We start from the raw sequence: 25,330 nt of genomic DNA, 5'->3' as shown, positions 1-25,330 counted from the left end.
GAGAAATAGGGTAGTGTTCTCTGTATTTTCAGTTAAAAATAGAAAAATACAGGTAAATTGTTCTAAAAAACATATGCCTGCAATCAAGGCACACTTGGGTTTTTTTGCAAAGGAAACTCACGCTCTGATTGCAGCCAGCAGCAGAGGGTCCCCACCGAGAAGCTTAGAACCACCCTTAAAGCAAACAAAAAGGAAATACAAAACTATTGTTGCTATTCCTTATTAAAAAAAAAAAAATTAAGCATTTTCCTCATTTTTTAGCTATATAGATGCACAGGTGTATGTTGGTCTCCTTTGGCTTGCCTCAGCAGCAGGGAGTTGCACCAGTGTGAGCTGAAGGAGAACCAACGTGATTTTTACCTCTCACTTATGGAGTATTTCTTAGCAATTTATGCTGCCATCAGTCCATACCAGACATTTGCTTTCTCCTCGAGATTGAGTATCAGCCCAGCTCACATTTATTTGGAGTACTGGCTATGCGAGCTGACTTGACATGTTAATTTAATTTGTGCTTCTCAATTCATACTCTTTCATTTACGATCTAATATCGGGAAAGGTTACAATTAATCAGAGCGCGGGAACAGAAGCTGGTGAAGCTAATGATGTATTACTGCATTTTGGTTGCTCTGGAAGGGAATAATTGAGGTCCTTGTGCTACAGAAAACTATTATTAGTAAGTAAAACTTATAAAAAGAAAAGCAACCACCACCCATCTCCCATTTTGCAGTCTGTGTTTCTAACAGTTTTCTTAAAAGTCCTTAGAAATGAAGCATTTTATTAACGCTCCTGGCTGTAACCAGGTTTTTTTGGCTGTGTGCCTGCCTTGGGGGAAAATGTGCCTTTTCACAGGGCATTGGGGGGTTCGAGCCCTCACTGCTGCCCCCGGCTCTGGGCTTGCAGATGATACTCAGTGTGCATGAAGGCAATTTTCAGATGCTAATAGCATGCCTGTCCCTAAGGGAAAAGGGCTCTGCAGCTGCTTGCTCGGCAGAGGAACTACAGGGAATCCCTGTGGAAAAAATAAAGGCTGACGGACTTAACGCGGTGTGCGCTTCCTAATTGAAAATGAACTAATTGCTGGTTGTTTAAAAAGCAAATGTGTTGCTGGGCTGAGGCAGACGATGAACACCGAGCCCCTCCTGAGGGAATATTTACAGCCCAGCCACATGCTTAAGCAGCAGAAAGGTGTGCATAAGAAATACTTGCAGGCTTCCCGAGGCAGCTCAGGGTTATTGGCAGGCGCTGCTGCTGGGCACAGATGATTTCCTTGGCTTAGTGGGACACAGCATCTGGCTGCTGAAATACTATAATGAAAAAAAATAGTGTTTGTGTAGCTATGGTATGCAATCATTAAAAGCTCCATTTTTAAGTAAAAATACCCATCTCACTTTGTTATTCTAGTTACTAACTTTATAAGGTTATTTTATGTTTTTTATGTATGGCAAAATTTCACAGACCTTCGCTCAGTGTTAGTCTGTGGGGTCATCTGGGATGGCAAGTGCCATTGTCAGTGCTTAGTGGATGCACTTGGGACTCTTTGGTAGTTTTCAAGATTACAAGACGAAATAAGTCTTTCCAACTTTCCTAGTTTTTAATCTAAAAGAATAACTTCTGGGATGGGAAGAAAAAAGTGGCTCTGACTTTTTCATTGGGAACGGAGTCTGGCACTCCGTAAGTCAGGCAGAGTTGAGCAGACTTCTCTCTTATTTGGTGGGTTGACTGGATTACTCTTACTTAGAATATGATAAAAGATACAGAATACAATTAACTTTAGGATTGAAGTCATCCTTTTTTCCTTTTATTCCAACTGCCTTGGGTTTTACATGCTGTAAGTGCAAAAATTTGTTCTTGGAGGCTGTTTACATAAATCTGGACTTTAAGCTTTTCAGTTCGTCAGTCCCCCCTGAGTGTCCCCCGGTCTCACGTACAGGGGAGGGACAACCCACCAAAACCCCAGGATGGGGCCAAGTGTATGAGACTGAACAAACAGAGCAACCTGTCATCTCTGAACGTGAGCTCAGGGGTATGAGCTGGGCAAGGCTTTAACTTTTGTGGGAAGGCTATTGCCGGAAATCCTGCCCTGAGCACAGACACCCTCATGGGAGGACCTGAATGGGCTCCCCTGGCACCCAAAATAATACTGCCACTCTCTTGCTCCAGGGTAGGGCTGTAGGCTACTTTTTGCTGGAAAAATACCTTCATTTGTGACTGGGAGGCAGCACAATGATGGTGCAGTAGCTGACAGAGTGGATTTGCTTTGCTGGTCTGTGTCGCACACCTTGCATGGGCAGTATCTCAGACACAGGGAATTTTCTCTGTGTGTGGGGACCTGATGTGTCATTGAAGGTCACGTGTGAAATTTGGACCAGTCTGGGAGTCCATGGCACTGTGACGCTCAGTGAATTATTTGTGTGTAGAAAGAAGTGAAATGAAAAGGAGCCATAGATTTAACAGGCAGGGTGTGCTGATTAGCATGTAATTCAATTTGTTAGGCACTACAGTAAACAACATTAAGTGCAAAATGCAGTGATTGCTCCTGATAGCACCCTTTCAGCATTACTTCGGTTCCTGCAGCAGCTGGATGGAGCTGTGTTATGACTGTTCAGCAGGCACCAGCAGAGCTGGTGGTACTCCTTTCTTGGGCAGAAGCTAGAATAACACAAATACTGCCATTATAAAAGGTTTTGGGTAGATGTATCTACAGAGCACAGCTCACACATTTCTCCTGCTATCCCTACTCCTTTCCCATTCCCCAATGGCACAGCTGGGACCAGCACTGCTGTGGGTTACTCAGCCATCATCAGCAGGAGAGGTGGTATGATAGCCTGATTTTCCCCACCAGTATTATGTTTTCCTCCAGTAAATGTCATGTCCATATTTTTTCTGTCATGCCTTTGGTAAAGAAAGTCCCTCACCTTTATTCTTATGCCACAGTTAGAGGAGCCCCTCAGCATCACAGCCCTGAGCTGAACACAGACTTATCTCCTGGCTCCCCCGCTTAAGAACAGACTTGCTTTTGGTCTCATGCTGTCACACTTACTAAATTCTTTGTTTGCTGTAACTGAAGGACCACTCCTTCAAACCTCCCATTTACAAACACAAAATTAACATGCTGCATCATTTCAGCATAAGGTAAGTAAAATCTTTCCATAGAAACACCCCATTAAAACCATGTAATGATGAGTCCTGTTTTCTCTTTCCCCCAAAGCTAGCTCAAGCCCGCTGCCATCAATAGTAGCTTTTGTTAGGACAGGCTCCCCCAGCCCCCTCGTGTTGAGTATCACCTTGTGCCACGTATGTGGTGTTGAAGTCAGCCAGACTGTTCATTGGCAAAGCACATGCAAGTAGAGGACAGACATCCTGATTGCGCTCATCCTCACAAAAATAGCAACAAATTACAAGTACGATACCTCTCATTTCCTCTTGTTCTGTCGGGGTAAGCGCAGGAGGAGCTGGACAGCAAGATGGCATTTGCCGAGAGACCTGGCACAATCAGGAGTACGTTGGAGGCTGTCGGAGGAATTAAGTTAAGGGTGACGCTCTGGCGTGGGGAGGATTGGGTGAGGATGCCACATGACCAGCTCCACAGAGCTGCCCTGCAGCCACTTACCTCCCTTTGCCTCTGCTAAATGCAGGCAATTGCCCCGTTGTCTGTGGGATCCCTAGCTAATCCCATTAGGAAATTAGAGTTTCTTAACAACTGAGAGAGGATTGCTGTTTTGCGTGACAGAGAATGGATAGGTGCCTGAATGAACCTTAAGTTCGTACACTTTCATAACATTCATGTTGCACACACATTATCCAGCATGCTGGAAAGGTCCATCATTTCTCTTCAAAGCACTCAGGTACCTGTTATTCCTAAAATAATTTGATAAGCCTTGGAGAGCTTTCTCATTTATTCACTTGTCCAGGATGTTTTCTGCTTCCACACCTGATTAAATGAGTAAATGCTTTATTTTTTTGTATCATATCAATAAAGCTATGGCAAAAATCAAATCATCTCTCCTTTTTTGAGGCCTGAGGACCAAGCACATTAGCGGGGACTGAATCAGAGCTCTTACAAGCCAGGAACAAGAGGTTTCACAGGCTTGGCTGCCCCAAACCCGCATCCTCAGACAGCTAAGGAAAACAAGTAGCTTCATTCCCATTCTTCAGGAGAAATCAGGGGAAACGAAGTTTCCTTGCGATTGCTGTGTATATTAAATACAGTTACTTAGAGGGACCTCAGTAAGGAGAGGTCAGCTTTGCTTTGCAGTGAAATGGGGAGACCATTGGGATGAAGCAAAGCAACAGTGCGCAGCATTTATTATTGATACCCTTAAGAGCTGGTTGAGGCTCTGCTCCTTTCAGTAGCACCAAGCCCATTTGTAGAGCTGGTGGAGAGGCAGCACAGCCCAGGAGTGCTCCTGCCCCGCTCCCACTAGGCCAGGGCTGCCGTCAGCCAGGTTTCCTGGTCACCTTTCAGAGGCACAGCCCCACAGGAGATGTTCTCCAGCAACTGAGATGTATAGCATTTCTGCATTTGCCTGCATGGCTGAATCCATCCCTTGCTATGCGAGGTGCCAGTATCCCTGTCTCTCCTGCTATAGCGTCATGGTCAATTTAAGCTGATCTAAGCATGAGCTGCAGTCAAAATGGGGGCACAAGTCCCACCACCCAGACCTCAGACACCATCCCTGTGCAAAAATGTGGCCTTGGCATCAGGTTTTAAACTGAAATATTCTCCTGAGAAGGTAAAGGTCCCACTGGGCCAAATTTCACATTTGCTTCTAGCTGCAATGGTATTGAAACAGGAGAGTGCAATAATATCAAAGAGTGATTTAAAAACAAGAGAGTAATATCTTGTTGAATGAATCTGCTGTATATTTAAAAAAGGCAATATGCAGTATGCCAGGTGATGTGCTTTTATTTATCTGATGTTGTTTGGGGCTCTGGAGAACTTCAGGCATCCAACAGCTGCATTAGGGTGCAAGTCCAGCGGGAAACCCTGCAAGTACTGGCATTGATCAGATGAAGAACTACATGTCTAGAGCTGATGGTTTAAAATGTGACTCCAATAGGTCTCATAGATTCACATCCCAGAGGGTGAATGAAATCAATCCAGTGCCATTGATCTGCAGCCGGCTGTGATTTGTGAAGCCCCGCCGATGAGCGGTGAATACAAGCTACTACCTGAACTGCCAACTGCTTCTGTTTGAGCCTTGAAAATAAATAATCTTTGACCAGAGACCAACCATGATGGCTTTGGGTTAGGCTGGAAACACCTCCCCGCAAGTGCCACAAGGTACCTGACGTGCCACTGACATTAAAAATAAAAAGATCACAATGTTGGAAGTGGAAAAAGGGCTAGAGAGCAAGGTGATCATAAGAGGTTTCAGGAGAAGAAGGTGAGGAAGATACCAGAGTTAACAGAGATGGGGAGGACTGTCAAAAGGGCAGGAGATTTGGAGGGAGTTCAGAGAAGGGGAGCAAAGCCAGAGGGAGGTGTGGAAGATGAGACCTGTGAAGAAAGGCCAACAGGAGCAGGTCTGCTCCATCTAAAGAAAATATGCACAAGAGAGACATAATCATCTGCAAACACACAGAGGGGACTTACAAAGCAGCCAGCAATCAATTTTCAAATAATGGACCTGATCTTTAAATAAACTAGTAAAAGGGAATGAGGGTGGAATAAATACCTGATTTATCATCCCATCTTTTTTTGCAGCAGCAGCAACGCAGCTGTATTTTCTTCCCTGAGCTTCTCCTCTCCGCCTCCTGAATCATAAAGTCAGAGCAGCACCTTTACAGCTGAGTCTTTCCTATGATACAAGAGATTTTATAGAGCTGCCGACCTCCTCGCCCAGCTGCTGTTTCAGGCAGATGCTGCTCAAGGGCTTACCGAGCCCTTGAGATCAAGGTGGAGGACTATTTTGAGACAGCAGAAAGCAGGCAGAGGACTTTTCCAGGACAGGACAGTATTTCACTGAAAAGCAACAGGACCTCTGTCTGTTTCCCTGGGACTAGGAATTTCTCCTTGCCTTACACAGCAGGTTTCTGGAGTCCTTCAGAAAGTCAAGTCTGAACTTGCCTCAATATAACCATTAGGCTCCACTTTGTTGTAAGGTGGGCCCACCAAACCCAAGGGTTAATCCAGATTGTGAGTGTATCAGCTATTTCCTATGCCAATAGAGTAAGCAAATACCTTCATCCCTTTCAGTTTGTCGTTCATGCTTCCTTCCACTTTGCCTCTGAAATCTCTCTTGCCCCAGCTATCTGCCCATGCTCCCTGTGTGCCCTGCAAACCCTCCTGCTGCCTTCCCCACACTCCTCAGGAGGGGCAAAGCAGACAGGAGGACGGCAAACAAACCCCCTCTTGTCAGGAAATAACAACTAACATAGTTGACCAAAAAGCTCACTTTCTGTAAAGCACTGTAATAATTAGCTTTACCGGGCAGCCAGGTCGACGCAGGTCTCCAGCGATGCACGAGCCAGGAAGGTCACGTTTCCTCCAACAGCCTCCAGTTCCTTGCTTGCACAGCATTGGAGTGACTCCTCTCTTTTCTCCACACCACCTGCACAAAGACCAAAGGAACTGAGTCTTCCTCCTGGTCATTAAAAGGAGGAGGGCCGTTGCTGTAATGAATCCTACCTGAGGCTGCTGGCTGGGAGCCAGAGAGCTGCACCCACCTGGCCATAAACCCAGGTGCTTCGGGCATGTGGTGCTCTCACAGCAAATTGTTTCTCTCCTGAAGGAGAAGTCATGCCATGTAAATATGATGATTATAGCAGCTGATACCTGATATTGGTTTTAAGGAGGACCCTTTACAAATGCAGATGAAGGCCCTTAGACCAGGTTTGAATCAGATCTGAGCGCTCTGTCTATTTGTATTGCTGAAATGGCATAGGAATAAATCGCACTTTCACTGCTGCTGGGTGAGATCTAGATAGGAACATAGGGGGCAGGCTGTCATCTGGGATGGGTTGGTTTTTTTCCAAGATCTGGTATATAGATTTAAGATGCAAAGCTGTGTATGCATTTGCTCTCACGGTGTGTCAGGGCATGGCTCACCACTTGCACTGCGTGCTGTCCTCCAAGCAAAGCTTTATGCTCCTGCAGCTGGGAGAGCTCAGGGCTGTGAGCTTTCACGGGACGCATCTTGCAGCATGAGCAGATCAGCAGAGAGAGGAGTAGAAAGTAGGACCTGGGGCTTTCTCTCCTGGGAATAGAGGCATTTACTTGTTTCATAAGGTATTATGAACATGCATAGATTAGAGACTGGGTTAATTTCCTAAAATCTCAGATCCTGGGAGAGGAGGTCAGATAAGTGCTTTCTTTGCATAGATCTCAAAGATGGTATGTGTGGAGTAATGTTCATGTAGGTATTTGACTAATAACATCTACTAAAATTATCTATGCAGTGGAGAGAATGGCTCTAGGTTGCAACAAAGCATAAAGATGTTTGGTTTTTTCTTTTCTTTCCTGTTTCCCTACGACTTCTCCAGATTTTTCCACCATGTTCGGAAAGAAGAAGAAAAGGCTTGAAATTTCTGGGCCCTCTAACTTCGAACATCGGGTTCACACTGGCTTTGACCACCGGGAGCAGAAGTTCACGGGACTACCTCAGCAGTGGCACAGCTTGCTGGCGGACACGGCGAACAGGCCAAAGCCTATGGTGGATCCGTCATGCATCACTCCCATCCAGCTCGCGCCTATGAAGGTATCGTGCAAAGTCACCTTTGACTTTCCTAACCTACCTTTAATTGCATGTAATCTTAATGAAGTAATACCAATAGTGGCTGTCCTGGGAGGCAGGCATGGCTGGGGAGTGTGCAAGTACAGAGAGAGCTGCAAATCCAAATATTTAATACTAGGGCTGCAAGGAAAAATTGTTATATGTATAAAAATTGTACGCATGTCCCAGAAGAGCATGAGTCACAGGTCTTGCAGGGGCTGTGCCTTCACGCTCCTGGGCTGCAGAAGAAAAAGCCCCAAGTCGCGGTGGAGGCCCAAAAGGATGCTCCTCTGCAGCATGAAGTTCCTTGGTAATTAATTTAAGAACGGTGCTTTAGGCAAAGGCAGTTTGGAGCAAGGGAGAGAGGGAAAAGTACACCAAAAGAAAAAAATTAAATTGCTTGTTCAGTTGGGCAAGGAGCTCAGGGAGGGATCTCATTGCCACCCGCCGCTACCCGGAGAGGGTAACGCAGGTGATGGAGCTGAGCTTCTTGCTGGGTGGTAAAATGAGGGGAAACAGCCCCAGGTTGTGGCTTGGGAGGTTCAAGCTGGACAGCTGGGGAAAAAACATGGCTCAGAGGGTAGAGCAGCACTGGACAGAGCACCAGCGCAGTTCTGGGATCCTTGTCCTTAGAGGCTCAGGATTCTGGTAGACAAATTTCCCTTGATTTAGCAGTGTTTCTGGGATTGCAAACCCTAACATCCCAGTAAATCACACCTGTGTGCTGATGGTAGCCTATACCCTGCTGGCCATGTACATCTCGCTATCATGCAGCTGCAAAATAAATTTAGGATTTCATTTTCATGTGGATTTTTCTGCAGCAAGAGAAAATCAGATAATCCTGAGAGCGCAGACCCTGTATTTATATTTGATAAGTGCTCTTTGCTAAATTTACGTTTACTGCCTGCTCCTGAAGGACACTGTCGTGGTTTTTCGACACTGTCGTCGAAACCAGGACAGACACTCATCACTTGCTGATCAGGACTGCTGGGTGTTGCTACAGGACAAGGGGGATAAAACCAAAGTCATGATTTTCTTCTGTCATAAAATATCTCACTGTATAATAGAGGCCCAGAATAATGAGGAAAAAAGTAGGCAAACCTTTTCCTGCTGGGGGAGGAGAGCAACTTTGTTCCACAGCCCTTCTTAACACCAAAATATCCCTGGTGTTTTGACATGAATGCATAAAGATGTTTTAAAATGAAAAAAAAATCACTTTACTATCTTGCAGCATTACCATCTCTTTTCTCCAGTTCTGGAGCTGTAAATCCATTAAGCTTAAAAAGTTTTAAAATGTATTAGCTTTCTCAGCACCATGCAGGCAATATGACTCTGGGTCTGGGCCTGCAAATGGACGTATGCATAGCTTGGTTCATGTGCAGAGTCCCATTGAAGCAGTACTCACTTTGGGGTGTGAAGGATCAAGCCCCAAATGAGTAATTGCCATATTTGGAAGTGGAGAAAATCAATGTCAGTTGTTTCCAAGAAATTGTCAAGTCTTGGTTTTCTGTCTGTATATCAGAGGTCTACGTATGTCTATATATCAGAGGACTATATATGCGCATATACCAGGGATGCACTTCTGAACTAAACCATCCTGTGCCAGGAAAGGGCTGGCGCCAGGAGCCAAAATGCAGCTCCCAAGCCGAGCTTGTTCTTCCAGTGTAGCCTTGGGCTGTGGTGGTCCTTGATGCAGCCGTGCATCCCACGACATCTTCCCAGGATGCGTGTCCTGGGGACAGGATGCCCGCAACCTGGTCCCCATCTCGGCAGTGGCCGTGGGGCTGAGCACAAACAAGCCCATCTGCAGAGGGACCCGCAGGAACGGTTTTCTGCGTAGATGGAAGATGTGAATTTGGAAGCAGATTACCCAAATTGCAGTTAAATGCATGCCACCACTCTGAAGGTATAGTTAGACGAGGAAATGGGGTTAAGACTGAAGGGTTCAAGAAATTGTGCCTTCACGCTCCAGTTACTTTCCCTGTCTGAGACTCAGTTACAGCCTATTGAAATGGGCCTCCATAATAGTACCAGAAAAACCAGATTAGTTTTAATAGCAACTTAGAGGTGTTGACTGTCATCTGAGAATTTGCTTTTAACTCTATTGCAAGATATCATTTTATGGTATATTTATAAAGAAATAACATGCCTTGTTTTGATATAACTTAACGTATGGAGAGAAACTGAGTTGTGGCCACTTTAAAACTAAGAATATTTAATGTTGCTAAACTAGGTCAGCATAATCATTTAATTTAGATGAATTTTTTATGTATGCACATGCACCAGCACCTTTAGTTCTGTTGAAAGGTTATTTAGGCACTGAGGATTTCGTAACTTCAGTGAGAACTGAAGATTTAAGATACACTTGCAGTTTGTGAAGATAGGAACCAAAGGTTCTGAGATCTCAATATTGTTTACAACTTTCCTCTTTTCCTTCCAGCAGTTGATAGTTTAATTAATGCACTTGTGAATGCACTGAGGTGTAGCAGAAGAAGATTCATAATTGTGTCCTGAGTCACAGTAGTAAGTCAGGCTGAGGCATTTGGCCAGAGTTAGTTCATGCCGTGGTTTCAGGTCATACAGCAGCTCTGTAACTCCGCTATTCTGCACTCCTAAATTTATTCTCTGTTTAATTACTTCAGTATTGACTACCTGTATGGTGTGAGGCAGAAGTGTTCCTGCTAATAGGTGCTCCTTTGTGCCTGAAGAGTAGCGCAGGTCATAGAGGTAGACTCTGAGAGCACGATTTCTTGTTTTTGAGACAGAACTGGTGTTTGCTTGCTTTGGGCTTCACCCAAAGCTGAAGCAGAGGAAGGGAAAGACTTTTTCTTGACTTCTGTAGGTTTGGCAGCTTTCCCAGTTAGTGGTGTTTGCTTGTTTCTCAGTCTGCAAACCAGGTAAGATCTGGTCATACATAGTGTATCCCTTTGGGTAAAACCAATAAATGATAAGTATTCTCACTGCTACATCTATATTCAAAGGCGGCAGCAGCAGCAATGACAAAAAGAGGCAGCGCCCTGGGCTCCCAAATATCCTGGGGGATGTCATCGCTGTGCCTCTGCGTTGGCTGGGATGAAAGGCTTGTAGTGCTTTTGCACGCGGGTGGCGGCAGCTTGTCATGGTAATATCAGCATTTGAATCCAAACCTGAGCTGACTGTACAAATTCATTCATTTCAAGTATGAGGAGAGACAATAATGGGATTCCCCTTCTCGGTGTGGGTGACCCAGATATCAGCAGAGTATTGTGTGTTTCAGATGCTAACACGAGTCAGTAAAATGCAGCAGAAAATTTCATGAAAAATAGAAAGTGACAGTGATCTTGATACATTTGGGGTGTGAAGACAGGGGGGTTTGAAAAAGGGCTGATTTTTCACTGAAAACATCTCTGCATGAAAAATGTGAACCATCTGTGTCTTCCTGTACTTAAAATAGGCCTCATGAAGTCTGAGATCCTGATGCCTCTCGGTCCTCTTGCTTCAGTACTTTGTTGTTGTCCCGTGTGTACCTGGAGCTCATGGTTTGCATGTTTGCCCTCAGCACACAATATGCATGGCCTGTCATCACTGTTACACTACACAGGAGCTTCAATTTCTTGCCACCCTTTGATTTTTGGAAAGCTTCAGAATCAATAACTAAGCAAATGCATTGTCCTTAGGCAGCAAAACTCACTCTTCATGATTTCTCCACTGTGCTCAAAATACTAGGAAAACAAACACCAGAACCCTTATTTTGCGGATTTTTGCCAAGAGCTTAGCATTGGCTTTGTAAAGATGCTCTGTTAAGATGCTTGAATGTCTGCTGCTGTCAGTGGGAGCAGGACGGCACTGAAGACTTGTTAAAATCCCTTCTTATGTTTCCCAGTGCAGTGAACAGCTGAGCATCCTCACTGTCAAGTTACTGGAGGAAAAAATGCCATTTGTTTCTGAAAAAAACACCACGCTGGGGTTATTGTCTCTGCTGGTACATGCGTGAAGCCTCCATCACTTTGCTTATGTTGATGCTTTGGGTAGTCTCACCCATCCACACTGTCAGCAAGATCAAGGTACCCAACTTGAGGATGACATGGTGGTGGGCTTGTCCCTGAGTAAGGAGGGACATGGCTGTGAGTATTTGGGTGGCCAAATATATAGAGGCATCAAGAGGACTGAATCCTTCCTGCTGGGACCTCCGCATGTCCTTCTCCGCTGAGCATGTTGCAATAAATCCAACCATGCTCATGTGGTGGAATTTCACGTTTCCTGAATTTTCTGCCCCATTTTCTTCCCTCAAAAACACAAGGTGTAAGGGGATGAGGCCTTTCACTGCCCTGTGGTATCTGACATGTACTGAGATGAGCATTAGCACAGCTTGGCGATATGGAGGGGTCAGTGTTCAGCCACCAAAGGCAGAGCGAGATCCTCAGCTTGACATCGATGCTGTATTGTCAGCAAAATGGAACGAGCCTCTTCTGTGCCGTGTGGGTTGAGCTGCCTTAAAAGTAGAGAAAACATTGTCCTTTCCATCGCTTCACCAAAATGCCCTTGAGTGCCCCACAGCTGGGCTGAGATGCGCATTAATTTGAGATGCACGTTAATTGTGCCATTAACCTGCGGCAGTTCATTTACCTCATGTCCTGCAATGCGTGGGTGTTGCAGGGCAGAGAATTTCTGTAGGGTTCAGACCACAGGGTCACTGGCTTTTCTCTCTCTTTCATCCTCATGTTTCAGTGGTCTAATCTATATGTTTTGTTTTATTAGTTTTAGTTTTTCTCACTTGCACCTCTCAAACATTGACCCCGATACTGGCAAGTTAACTGTAATCTTTAAAACCTTTCTAAGCTTCTACTGCTATATTTCAGCCTCTCTATTGGACAGGCAAAAAATAATCAGAAAATTAGTTACTAGTTGTGGCCCTTTTAATAGCTCTGACATGAAAATCAAAGCTTCTGTTTACTGTGCATGTTGACAGAAGGAAAAGCAGGTATTTCTCTTCCCCATCCTATTTGGCCTCTTAGAGTATTTCCAGCAATGAAATTCAAGCCTTGTTTAAGGTGTCATTTTTTTCCTACGTTTATATGCTTTCCTTGCTTAGATGGAGGACACTGAGCATTTGCACAGAGCTGTGCACAGCGGTGGTGAGTGGCCGAAGACCTCAAAGAGGGGAGGTGAGCAGGGGTCCTTGTCCGGGCTTGAGCAGTCAGAAATGTCCAGCTCTCATTAGATAACCCTCAGCCCTCTCCCCCCGCGTGGAATTGCACAGGGGAAATGCCTGATCAGGAAAAGGGGGATTTAGAAATACAGAGCTGCTCAAAGGCTTTGCCTGCTGCTGGGGGGCAGGTGGACAAAGCGGTGGTTGTCCTGACCTCTCTTCCTTGCCCTCCCAAATGTTTACCTCTCCTTCTTGATAGGACCTTCTTTTTAGTTATTCCTCCCATGGTACCTCTGTAGATGGGACAGTCTGAACTTCTTGCTTGAAGAAGGTTGACTCCTACCCCACCAGGATGCCGTGGACCCATGGTGCTGCTCTTGCCGGGACAGGACCTGGAAGGCTGCTGACATCTCGTGGGCCTTCCTTGTAACCACATCATGAAAATTCATGCTGAATAACTCACGTTTCCTAATCACATGCTTTGCAGTCGCATGCTGGGCCTGGCACGTGCTCAGCCGGGAGAAGGTGGAGGGGGTGTCTCCAAAAAGGGCAAGAGCCAACACCTTGCAGCATAGGAAATTCTGGGTGGAAGGAAAATGTTTTGCCAGCAAGTGTGGTTGAGCAGTGGGACAGCAGCCTGGAGGGACTGTGGGAATCTCAGCCTTTGGAGAGGGCAAAATTTGATGGACAGTGCCCTTAGCAGCCTGACTGGACTTTGACGTTAGCCCTGCTCTGAGCAGGAGGTTGGACTGGATGGCCTGCTGAGGTCCCTTCCAGCCTGAGTTCTTCTGTGATTATCTTCATCTACAAGTGATTGTGGTCAGATTTGCAATTGTCCTGTAAGGCAGCCCCACTTTCAATTTATTTTGATCACTAAACAGGAATGCGTTTGATGCTACACAGTCCCAGAAGAAACTACAGCAACATATTTAAGTAGAACCTTTTCCTTCAAAAGGATAATGCTTCACTCTTGAGGGCTATTTGATTTACCACGTTTTTAAGTGACACTACTACTTCAGTTAATCTCTCTACCCCCCTGTACAGACACAATACAAATATGCCACCTAGTGTCCATGGTTGTGCCTTACTGTGACATTTGCTTGGTGTGAGAAGAGCCAAGTTGCCAATTTTGTGTAATCTTGCAGGAAATCTATCATTGTACAAATAAAAATCAGCCACAGTACGAATAAATGCAAGAAGCACACAGCTCAGAAGTTTTTTATAATTTATATCACTAGGTTAATATGTTCTCATACGTACTGCATTGTACAGAGGAAACTTTCGGGTTTATTTCTGATTGTCTGATTTCAGAAAATTATAGGTTTTTACATAAGTCCTTTAGAAGAATATTGCTGCTGCCTGTGAAGTTGAGTTCAACAAGAGAGAAAATGCCTGAGTAAAAGAATAGGAAGAAATTTTTCAGATGAGTAGTTCATTTTATGGAAAATGCAGTTTCACTGTAAAGAGCGTCAGCTGGAAGAGGATACATTTTGGAGATCAGAAATTGTTTCAGGTTTTTCTGCCAAAATATTTAAATATTTTTGTTTCAAAGATCAAAGCAGCCTTGGATGTGCCCCAGGAAGCAGCCCAGAGCAGGGATGTTACAGCAACTTGTCTTCTGGCACCACCGGGGCGGGAGCTGCCTGTCCCTCTCCGCCAAGGGACCCTGGGCAGGGACATCAGTTGAGGTAAAAAACTGCCCGAGGACAAAAGTTAAGGGAGAGGAGTGCTATTGCTCCAGTAATACTAGTTTCTCCTTTCCTTGCACCCTCCTCAGGTCTTCTCCATACCCATATCCACATACATTCAGTGACATTAGTACATCTTCATCTCTACCAAAAGTACATTAACTGGTACACGGATTTTTTTACTACCGTGTCACACTGGCAACCTAGAGTCATCATAAAATGAAGCCAAGCCTGTCACTGTTTAAGAGGCATTTGGACAATGCCCTTAATAACATGCTTTAACTTGGTCAGCCCTGAGTTGGTCAGGCAGTTGGACTAAATGATCATTGTAGGTCCCTTCCAACTGAAATAGTCTATTCTATTCTATTCTAAGGAAGCACCTCTTCCCATGGTGCTTTTAACTGATGCATTCTCAGTTCTTCTTTATAGTTTTGAGTTTCTGGCTTTCTGAACAGCAAAGTTCCTGATCGGCTTTTTAGCAGCAGCTCTTTCATTTTCATACCACTGCGTTTCACGCTATTGAAGCACTTCATCCAGCCTGACTTGAAGTTGTTTTTCTAGAGCCTTATTTGAAGAAGCAAAAACAGCATGATTATCATTTCAGATTGACTCAAAACACAAAATGTTCCTCAGTTTCTCAGTTCAACTAATGAACCAGAAAATCAATTATTCACATAATTTTTCTGACCAAGATATTTGTCCCTCATAACAAACCCCTCAGGTTCAGCCAGGTATGTTTGGAGGGTCTGCTTGCACCTGAATTGTAGACACCCGCGTCAGGGTTTAGAAGCAGGACCTGGCTATCCCAGAGAAACACTGAGGTTGCCAGTAAAGAAATCTCTCCTAGCACACAGAATAAATACTGTAAGTGGCAAAACAAGTTTTTCACATTCCAACTTATTTCGGTCCTTTAAATGTGCTCAAATGACCCAGGAGTAATGCCTGCAGAAACGTGGTTTTCAGAGGTGGTCCCTCTAGCTAACGCAGATAGCGCTGGGTAAGGAACGATGCTTTGGTCCACGTTGGACCGTGTAGACAAGTTCAGCACTGCACTGGGGCTTTAAGTGCATCGTTTTGCCCCTCTGCCTTGGAGGAGTGACGATCGGTTACCTGCTGATCATGTCCCTCATTTAAAAGGTCCCTCACATCCCCAAAGGAGCTTGCGCTACCAATACCCTACTCCTGCAGACACTTGGAGACAGGCTTGCACCTACACCTGCGTAGTCCCGCTGAGCCCATTGAGCTCCTCCCAGGAGTAGTGTCAGAGTTTGCTGTCTGCAGGGTGGAGATCTAACGATGTTGTTCAGAAATCCTTCGTCATCTGAGTAAGCTTTGTTCGTGCAACAGTTGGCATTGATTTGAATTGGTCTGCTCACATGAGAAAGGAGTTACTTTACCTGGGCCTGCAGCAATAATAGACAATAATATGGATTACAGACTTCTGTGGGTAAAAGTAGTTTTCTCTAATATGATTAGTAAAAGAATGTTTTTAAATGCTGTTTGCATCAGCATTGTGATTTTAAGTAATATTAGCATCAGAGGAATCTTGCAAGGGCAAGCTTTAGTTCTATTAATGAGGGCTTACATGGGTAAGCAGAACTTTGCAATACGCTAAGTAAAGAGTGAAAGCAAATTTAGAGTTCACAGTCTACATCTGCCGAGGCAGACTAGCCTGCTTTAGAGCTCAAAAAACACGTTAACCTGTAGGTCTACACATAAAAGGGGCAAACTCTCAGTGTCAGCATTTCAGAAATTGAATCTGGTCTCCTCTGGGAATACCAGACTGGGAGTACTCCGCAGGTAGCGCTGTATAACCTGAAACGAGCCAGGAATTAGATCCTGAGCAAGGACACTCGTAATCAGGTTCTTTTTTTAACGTGGAAGTTAGTCCCTGAAGACAAATTTATAGGAAACTGTTCCAGTAACTTCTCTTGCTGGCTTGCCTGCCCTGACAAATGAGCCATGCTCCCAGCTTGCTGCCTGGAGGTGGAGGGCTCTGGCTCCATTGCTGCTAACATGGCTGTTGTTTCCTTCTCATTCATTTAGCCAAGTTTTTGCCTCCAAAACTTTCCCTGCACTGACCCATAAGATCTCTGAGGCCAGAAGCAAGGCTCGGGCCCGTGAAGGACCAGGCAGGTGGAGGTGATGCTTCAAGACGGCTGCTGCGGTGGGAGGGTCCTTCTGGTTTCTGTACCATGGCAGTGATCCCCCGGAGCAAAGCGTCAAAATAAATGGGAAAGCGTAAGCAGTAAATGCTTTCCCCAGTAAACCTGTGGAAAGGCTGAATGTGTTCTACCAAGCTTCAGTCAAATAGTCCGGCAAGCTCTCGCTTGGCTCAGCTGAGAAGGCTGATGGAGTACAACACCCTGGGAGACTTCTTATTTCCATGGACTGGCTGAACTTCCAATAGTGCTGCTGAAGTCCCTCAGATATAAAGTTGTGTTGATGTTAGAAAATCTCTGCTCATTTCATCAGTGGCCGGCCGTGAGAAACACTAGGTGGCAGCAAGAAATCTCTGGAAGTTCATCTCCTTGCATGTCAAAAGTGGACCCAGACAGCAGAAGTAAGGAGAAATCTGCTTGGGCATCCTGATGACATTTGTTCAAGGTAGACGTTTTAGCCCACTTCATAACAGGTCTGTGGAGGGGATTTCCATATAAAATCGGTCACGCAGCATTTGCACTCCACGTCGGCACTAGAGCAGTGTTTGCTACTTCCATTTCCATTTAACCATGCAATGACAATAATCATTCAGTAACTACACATTCTGCACATCTCCATGATATATTTGTTCCTAGGTCTACTAATGAACTTGTTTTGCTCCATTGTAGTCCAGAACAGAAACCGTACTGGTTATAGTCCCATTGTATTATATTCTATATTATAACCAAACAGCCAAGTTTATTCAATCCCAGCACAGTTTAGCTCAAAAAGAGTAGTAGGATCAGGGGGAAAATAATGCTGCCAAACAGCTCACTTACTTACCTGTGGAGCCAAAGCTCCGGGTGTTTTTTTCTATCTCCTACTCTGATATGATTAGATCTGGGCTTTGGTGGCTCTTTAGGAATTTGAAAGCACTTTGCTACTCTTTCTTTCTTGTCTTCCCCTTCACGCAGGATCCAATTACACTAGACAAGTGCTATGTATTACGGAGGAACAACGCTGACTTGCCTGCAGAGACTTTTAAATGCCTTTTCTGTTGTCTGTGGGATGAACTGTGCGGGCCAGAAAAAAAAGGGCATTTCAGATACAGGTCTTTGGAGAGAGAAAAGTGAACAGAAGAGAAGTATTTAGGATCAGCATTTCTGCTTTTTAATTGCCAAGATCAGATCCAACAGGCTTTAGTTACCTATCAAGATCACACAGTTAAAAGAATAGCAAGAGATTGAATTTTACTGAATTTTACTGTTTTGTAGTCTGAACAAAAACAGTAATTGCTATTTGTGTCCTAGTTTGCATTTAATAATTCTCACCGAGCACAGCGCAAGTGCTCCATCAAGTAAGATGCTTACTGCTAAGACTTACACTTCCATATGAAGTAGCATTTTCCAGGAGCGTTGGGATATGTAGGCATAGAAAACTGGTTTAAACACGCTGACTTTTGTGAACCACCCTGGGAAAACGCTCTGGGGCAGGAAATCGGGTCTGACTCCCATCCCACACCCTGGGCTGGGGGGAGCAGCCCCATTTCTCTCTTATCAGCAGCGGCTGCATGGCCCTTCTCCTTCTTCCCGACTTTCCGTGCTGTCCGGGGGGGTTGGAGGAAGGGAAGGGAGCAGCACTTTGTCGGGCAGATTAATTTATTAAGCGTGTCAGGACCAATCTGCCGCTGGGGACAGAGTGCACTTGGCAGCAGCGCAGCCCAGCAAATCGAATCAAATTGAGATTACCCTAGAAATGTTTCAGCAGTTTCTTGTAAATGAGATATTGTGCTGCTGTGCCGGGCATCGCCCCTGCAAGTTAGTCTGCTGCAGAGCATCCTCTGAAATCTTCTGCCTCGGTTTGTTCCTGCCGAGAAGATGTTTGATTTGCACTTCTCATTTACAAGAGCGAATAATTAAAACACCAGCACAGGAAGCTCCTCATGTCTTTCCTCTCATCTGCCTTGTAAATTTGACCTAACCATTAGATTTCTGTGCAGGGGCACTCTTTGCTCTATGTCCACGTTTACAGGTGCAAATCACTCAGTGGGAGTTAGTACCACTTACTTAGGGCATTCCTATTGCTGCACTTCCCATTTAATAGCTGTCTTTGAAAAGGAAAACTAACATACTTCCTTGAAAGAAAGAATACTGCAATTTACAATGCATATGAAATTATTTTGTGTTTTTAATTTGCTAATACAAATTCCTGAATTCCCTGAAATCGAAGAGTGAGCTTTCAGGAGAAGATGAAGGAGCCCATAATATTGAGAGACATCAATCAGATTAAAAAGCACACCTTACATGTGTGTGGCCAGGAACGCACAATTTTAGTGAAGTGAGACTTCCTCGCTGTTTTTAAGGCCATGGGACTGAGGCATTTTTTGGCACGGCACCGGCTGCAGGGTGATTTCTTCTGCTGTACCTTGACAGTCCCTTCCCTGCCAGCATGGCCAGCACACCGCAGACATCATCCCGCCCTTCCTCGGTGTGTTAATCCCAAATACACAGGGCTGTGATTGCAGTGACTGTCTCGACCCTGAGCAGTACTTTGCTGGGCTGATAGGAGACGAGCCCCATCGATCTGCGAAACGCCGGCTGCATGGTGCTTGGGACTGAGGCACTCATCAGCATCTTCTTCCGCTCGCTGCCTTTGCCTGATGATTTATGAAGTGGGAAGGTAATTCACAACCCTGTGCCATGGCTTGCAGAGCACAAGGAGCTTCTCGAGCTGGCCTCTGTATGCTCTGAAACAGAAATGTTGACTTTGTCTTCAAGCATCTGCCGTATATAAAGCCTCCTTCGCTGTGGTAAATCACAGCAAAAAGTAATACAGTTTAAATTGTTTCTTCTAAATTATTAGACTGTCAAAATCCTCATTTTAATTAAAAGCGGGGAGATGACCACAACCACAGCAGAGTGACCCAAGAGCCTCTGCCCTCCTAAGCAAGTGCCCCACTGCCAGAGCTGTCAGATGAAGGCAAGTACTTCCCTAGCATAAAATTTTATCACACTGGAATTTGCTTAAGTATTTCAGAAAGCTCAATCAAGCCACAGCCAGAAATCTTTCACTGACAAAAAAGTGCTGGGATCATTAATTGGGTTAATGCTCCATCAACCTTGCATTTGTTAATGGGCATGTTTAGGGCACGAGAGGAACCTCATTCGGGGAAATGTCATCTGAGCTACAAAGACGGTTTACACTGTGATGCGGCTTTATGAATTAGACTGTCCCTCTCTTCAGGCTTTTTTAATTGGCGTTGTTGGTCGAGAGCAAACTGTAGTCTCCGTGGCGGCAGTCAGTACCCCTGTACTGCGGTGGTCATTGCAATAAACATACATGGCGGTGAGCGAGACTGAAATGATGGGGCACTGTCTTTTACACCACCCACCCTACTGTGGGGCTCCTCTCCCCGTGAAAATCCCACACCAACGCCTTTCTGGCCCCTAGAATAAAATCTGCAATGGTGTCATGCACCTCGGTTGTAGAAAGACTTTTTTTTTAAATGCATATTAGCCCTGGGAAGACTCACACGATGTTGTGCCCCACCAGTTCCCAGCACTAATCACGTGTAGATGTAAAATACTAACTCTGCGCCACAGAAGCAGTGTTGGCGGGTGCCTCAGCGTCGACACCGCGTGGGAGACCCACGGGTCCCGTGAAACGTAGCGGTAGGTTATCAAAGCTGAAGTATTTGGGGAGGTGGTGGTTGAGTGTTTGTTTAATTCTTGCGATTTCTCGTGCCTTTGTTGAGAAAAGTGGGTTTTTATTTTCCTCACAACTCCCCCACATAAAAACCCGGAAAAATAACAGTCTAGGCTGCAAATATTAGATGTAAGGACAACTGGCTGATACAACGTGAAGGTTGATGACGATTGTCTTGCGGCTGCAGAGAGAGCTTCAGAAAACTACAGCCATTTGGGCTAGCCCCAAGCCCCTGTAGGGTCCTCTTGTTATCTCACCTCCCTGCAGTTTCTCTGCAGATGTGAGTGCTTGCACCAAGTTCAAAGCGATGGGCAGCAGTCAGTTCACACCTGGTTTAAGATGCATTTTTGCGATGCATTTTGCTTAGAAAGTGGTGATGCCAGAACCGAAAGAGGCATCAGGATTGCCACCACCCCTTGCTTCATCTCCTGTTCCCTGCACCTGCGTCGTGGCTGACGATGAGGAGCTGTAGTGCAGAAGGTGTCATTCCCACGTCTCTCCCGTAGTGCATCAGTAATCCAGGCACAAACCAGTTCCCCAGATTTCTGAGGTACCAGTTAGAGACACTGCAGCTTCATTGCTTTATATTAACTGCCCTTAATTCTGTCATTTTTATTTGGACGTAAACCTGTTCAAGTCACACACAGCCCTGCCTGCAGCAAACTTTGGTCCTGGAGCTGTGACACGTCACGAGTTTCCAGTCTGCTGCTGTCTTGGTGTTACAAGACTAAAAAACAGAGTTGTGTTTCTTAGAGAGAAGGATTTCTGTCATCTGGCCCAAACATCCCCAACTTTGCTTTGTGGTTTTTAGCTGCCTCTGAAGTCAGCCCAGTTGGAAGCCCAGTTGGAAACCCAGTTGCCACTGCAGGGTTCCCCCAGAACCACCACGGGATGCTGCGTGGTGCAGAAACCACACCAGTGGTCGCTGGACCACAGCTATACTTCAGTAGATTGTACTGAATTTGCTTTACAACTTTCTTGGGAGAAAAAAAGAAAATTCCACTAGCACAGAGGCACTGGCAGATGACGTGGCTTTGAAAGAGGGAGAATAAGATACCTGGTCCTGCTGGTGTTCATCAACAGGGCTGGCCACAGGCTTTCTGAGTCAGCAATCTTTTTCTTTTCCTGCCAGAAAATGTTAATTTGACAAAATAGGAAAGTTTGACATTGATGGACAGATTTTATCCAGAATGTGGCCAAAAAACTACAGTCTTGGTGTGTTTGATATAGCTTTTTGCCTTAGCAGGTCCACTCTGTGCGCTGTCATGCTGAAACGATTGCCATCAGCCTTAGGAAAATGCAGCACTATTAAGAGGGCAGTTAAAATTCCCACAGTTAATGTTTTTGAGGAATTTCATCTTGTGGGACATTTTGCTTTTTCATTCCGTCTTGGGATAAAAGAAAATTTTGAAGTGTTCTAAGTCCTATGAAATAGAAATTCTGTGGTTTTGAGATTTCTCCATTCCACTCCCTGTGAAGTGCTTGTATAACTCATCAGTAATAAGTACACTAACTTTCTCACTTAAACTAAAACTTTTAATTCACATTTCACTCTCATTTGTTGTGTGTCTGAGATCTGTGTATACATATTACATATAAAATTGCACGTACCTGATGTGTTTTAAGTAGACCCAGAATAATTATTTTTGACATTTAATATTCTCTAATAGTATTTCAAATTACATATAACAACCATGTTTGTGTATTTTAAAAAAAAAAAGAAGGAAAAGTTACTATAATGTAGATATCTCAGTGGAATTTTAAAACTAAATGAATGTGATTATAATGAAATGTTGCTCTTGTTGTTATGGCAACTAACTTTTAAAACTGCTGGGAAGGGTGACAAATTACACAGTGCCATTTTGGTTAGCCTTTTTTTTATAGTTTGCCATCATTTTACTTTTGAAGAATTTTAAACAGCTGGCACTAGTGGTGGTGTTAAGCATATTACACTTCTCAGACCTTTAGCTGTACCTTTATTTTGATCCATCGAGTAATAGATATTTTTCAGGCTGAGTAAATTTCATTTCTACATCATCAATGTAGATCATCATCATCATCATCATCATCTACATCTTTCAATAATTAACACGTGACCATGCCAGCGTTTTCCCAGCTTCTCTCCTATCCTGTGCTGTTGCCAGTATCAGGTTTATTAATGTGATAGTATTGGAGGTATGCACCTGAAGGCTGCATATTACGAGGCTCAGCTCTCTGCTGTGCAGTGATTTTGCTGTGCAGCAGCAAAAAAAATTGGGCGATGCCGATGTGCACTCAGAAGTGTGACTGCAGCATAGACTGGCGTATTTCATGGGTCTCCGTGTAGCTGGTTTGCAGCAGCAGGAACCTGACGATGACTGCTCATCTGACCTGTTCAGTCCAGCCCCTATGGACAAGCCCCACCAAAATGCACTGCAGAGCTCAGCCCAGGGCAGCCGCGGCATTTTGTCAGGTAGCACTTGCAGAAGCGAGTGGGAGATATGTTTGTACAGGTGGATGCACGGGAAGGAGTCTCTGGGACCCATCCCTCCTCCAAAGGAGAAATTGTGAGAATGATTTATTTTTCTTACTCCATTGAATTTAGTAGAGAGACAAGGGCACAGTCCTGGAGTAACACAGCCGTTGGATAGCCCAGCATTATGCTCCCCCAGGCTCAGCATCTCTAGTCGGATATTAAGGGAACCAGAATGGTGGAGGGGACTTCATACAGAAGAGGTAAATGAGCCTCTCTGAGGGAGGTATTTCTGAACTGATGTTACCCAGTGACCTTCTCCCCTTGGAAAGCACGATATTACCTGCGGCGAGGTGTTGGTACGGGTATCAGTTGCCTCTTCTGTCATAACACAAAAAAGAAACTGTACACTCTGCTGCATCCATTGGGAGGTGAAAAACTTTTTGAATGATAGCTGGTGGACAGAGTAAAACCTGCTTTTTTGTATCCAGTGATGTTGAGTCAGCTCATGGTGATGAGACATGGCACATCCTGCAGCACCCCTGGGCTGATGTCTGGGGGCTTCTGCCCTCCCAGCTGGCAGAACCACAGAGGTGGACTTGGCTGAGTTTTACTTTGGGGGTTTTCATTTATATTTAGTTTCTCGTGTGCATGGGAAAGGTCCTGTCTAAGAGCTGTCCCAAACAGGAGTTTCTGGATCTCCTAGAAAGGGATTAGAGAAATTCATGAGACAGGATCATGGCTCGCATGCTTAGACACTTCATGGCAAGGGGCAGGTGACACGGTCTCATGCTCCTAGTTTTGCCAGGTGACTCTGTGGTGTAAAGTGCATGTTCGGTCCAGGGAGCAGAGACCCATACCTCCTCGCCCAGCTGAGGCATGCAACACCGGTGAAATTTGCAGAACTCCTTCCCCTAGGAGGGAACTGTGGGATACCAGAAACAATTAAATTTTTTTTTATTATTTTTATGGGGAGGATAAGAATATATAGCATTGGGAAGGAATTCATAACAGAAATGATATAAACTCTGAGGCTTCCAGGTGTAAACCAAGCTCTAAATTACAGGCTTCAGGAAGAAATGTTCTGACATACTTTACTGTCTGTTGTATATTCCTTGTGACTAACTCTGAGTAATAGCTGTTTTGTAGACAGGCTGTAGATCAAAACTGGAGCAGATCCCGTAGGACACTACTGGAGGGTGCAGAGTGATAAATGACATCCCTTCCCATCCAGCACCGTATCTCGCCACGTATCTGATGAGTTTCTGTTGCAAAAGGGATATTTCCAGGGTAATGCTGTATGGCACAAGCGCCCTAAACTTCCCGCTTAGGTTAATGTTTTCTATTACCATGGAGAAATGAGGTGTTTGGTTGATGGGGGTCGCTGGTGCTGGCCTGTCCATCTGTCTGGCTCTATCTGCTCATTGCCTGCCGAGGTCAGGAGGCAGCTGCCCAAATGCAGCACTTATTTCTAACTTGCACATTTTGTATCATCTCCAATTCTATCTCAGGATTTGGTGGTCCCACAGTCAGAAGCTGGGTTTTGGCGCGATCCAGGTCTCAGAGTTCAAAGCAGCAAATACATCCGATTACCTACCTCGCAGTACAACCATACAGACATAGCATAGACGTGGTTACAAAGACGACCCTACACCGGTGGTGGGAGCAGATGGCACCCTAAGGAAGAGAGCCCTAGGGTGGCCGCTGGTGAGGAGCAGGTCTGCCGGCTGCGTGGAGAGGTCACCCAATGCTAAGGTCACTGTGCCAAGACCTAGGGGACAAGTCGCCAACTTCCTAACCCTGGGACTTCTGGGAAGCGCAATGTACAAATGAATTCCCCAAGACACTTGCACCTACATTGGGTGGGAGGAAATGCAGAGGAGAGGGATGTGACTTCAGTGCAGACCCAATCCTTAATTCTGTCTTCAAACCCCTTTTGTCCAAAAAATAGATAGGACTTGTGCACTTTCTTTTAAACATGGTCTTTTATCTAATGTCCAAGGCTGATGTACAAGCTCATGTCCTGCAGTTGGCAATGCAGCATTGGTTGGGCACTTCTGCCATGAGCATGGGAAGCACAACCTGCCATGATGCCGTCATCAGGTGGGGGAAAGAGGGGACGGAGGTACAGAAATGTTTTTCAGTCCTTTCTCATGAAGCTTCCGCATTCGGGTGTAATTAAGCATTCACTGGAGCGCAGTAGGATTGCGAGAATAGCTCCAACACCGTCATTTGGAAAGGCGACTCAGAGGTTAGAGCTCGTCCTCAAGTGAATATTCAATGGAGAAAAACCTTAAGTGAAACAGTGGGCCGGCCTGCTTGAAAACAGCTGTCCTGGATCCCAGCTGAGCTCCCCAGTCGCTGGGCTTTCAGCTGCCGTCGCTTTTTCTCCCTGGCAGCATATTTATTTATCCACGTAAAGTCAGCCATTGGAGACCATGGGCAGGTCTTTATCTCTCATCTCCCATCTTCCCCTTTGAGCCTGATCCTTGTGTCAGCC

The 25,330-nt window shown here is 45.1% G+C and overlaps 1 protein-coding gene and 1 long non-coding RNA gene across 2 annotated transcripts in view; one reads left to right on the top strand and one right to left on the bottom strand.

The window, feature by feature from the left end:
- Nucleotides 1-1,685: 1,685 nt before the first annotated feature.
- On the bottom strand, nt 1,686-6,465 carry LOC127015063 (uncharacterized). Its single transcript, XR_007766267.1, has 4 exons — nt 6,431-6,465; nt 5,679-5,801; nt 3,411-3,510; nt 1,686-2,649 (listed from the first exon to the last, which is right to left on the bottom strand). It is a non-coding gene; the product is annotated as an uncharacterized LOC127015063 (long non-coding RNA).
- Nucleotides 6,466-7,485: 1,020 nt separating this feature from the next.
- Nucleotides 7,486-25,330, top strand: part of PAK5 (p21 (RAC1) activated kinase 5) — a 41,099-nt gene continuing 23,254 nt past the window's right edge. Inside the window, exon 1 of the mRNA XM_050894792.1 lies at nt 7,486-7,700. Coding sequence (XP_050750749.1) covers nt 7,497-7,700 — 204 coding nt within the window. The 5' untranslated portion in view covers nt 7,486-7,496. The remainder of the gene's footprint in view (nt 7,701-25,330) is intronic.

The sequence above is a fragment of the Gymnogyps californianus genome, chromosome 3 (assembly GCF_018139145.2).
Source record: "Gymnogyps californianus isolate 813 chromosome 3, ASM1813914v2, whole genome shotgun sequence".
Taxonomy (NCBI): domain Eukaryota; kingdom Metazoa; phylum Chordata; class Aves; order Accipitriformes; family Cathartidae; genus Gymnogyps; species Gymnogyps californianus.
The sequence above is the reverse complement of the archived record's forward strand: the minus strand, read 5'-3'. Positions and strand labels throughout refer to the sequence as shown.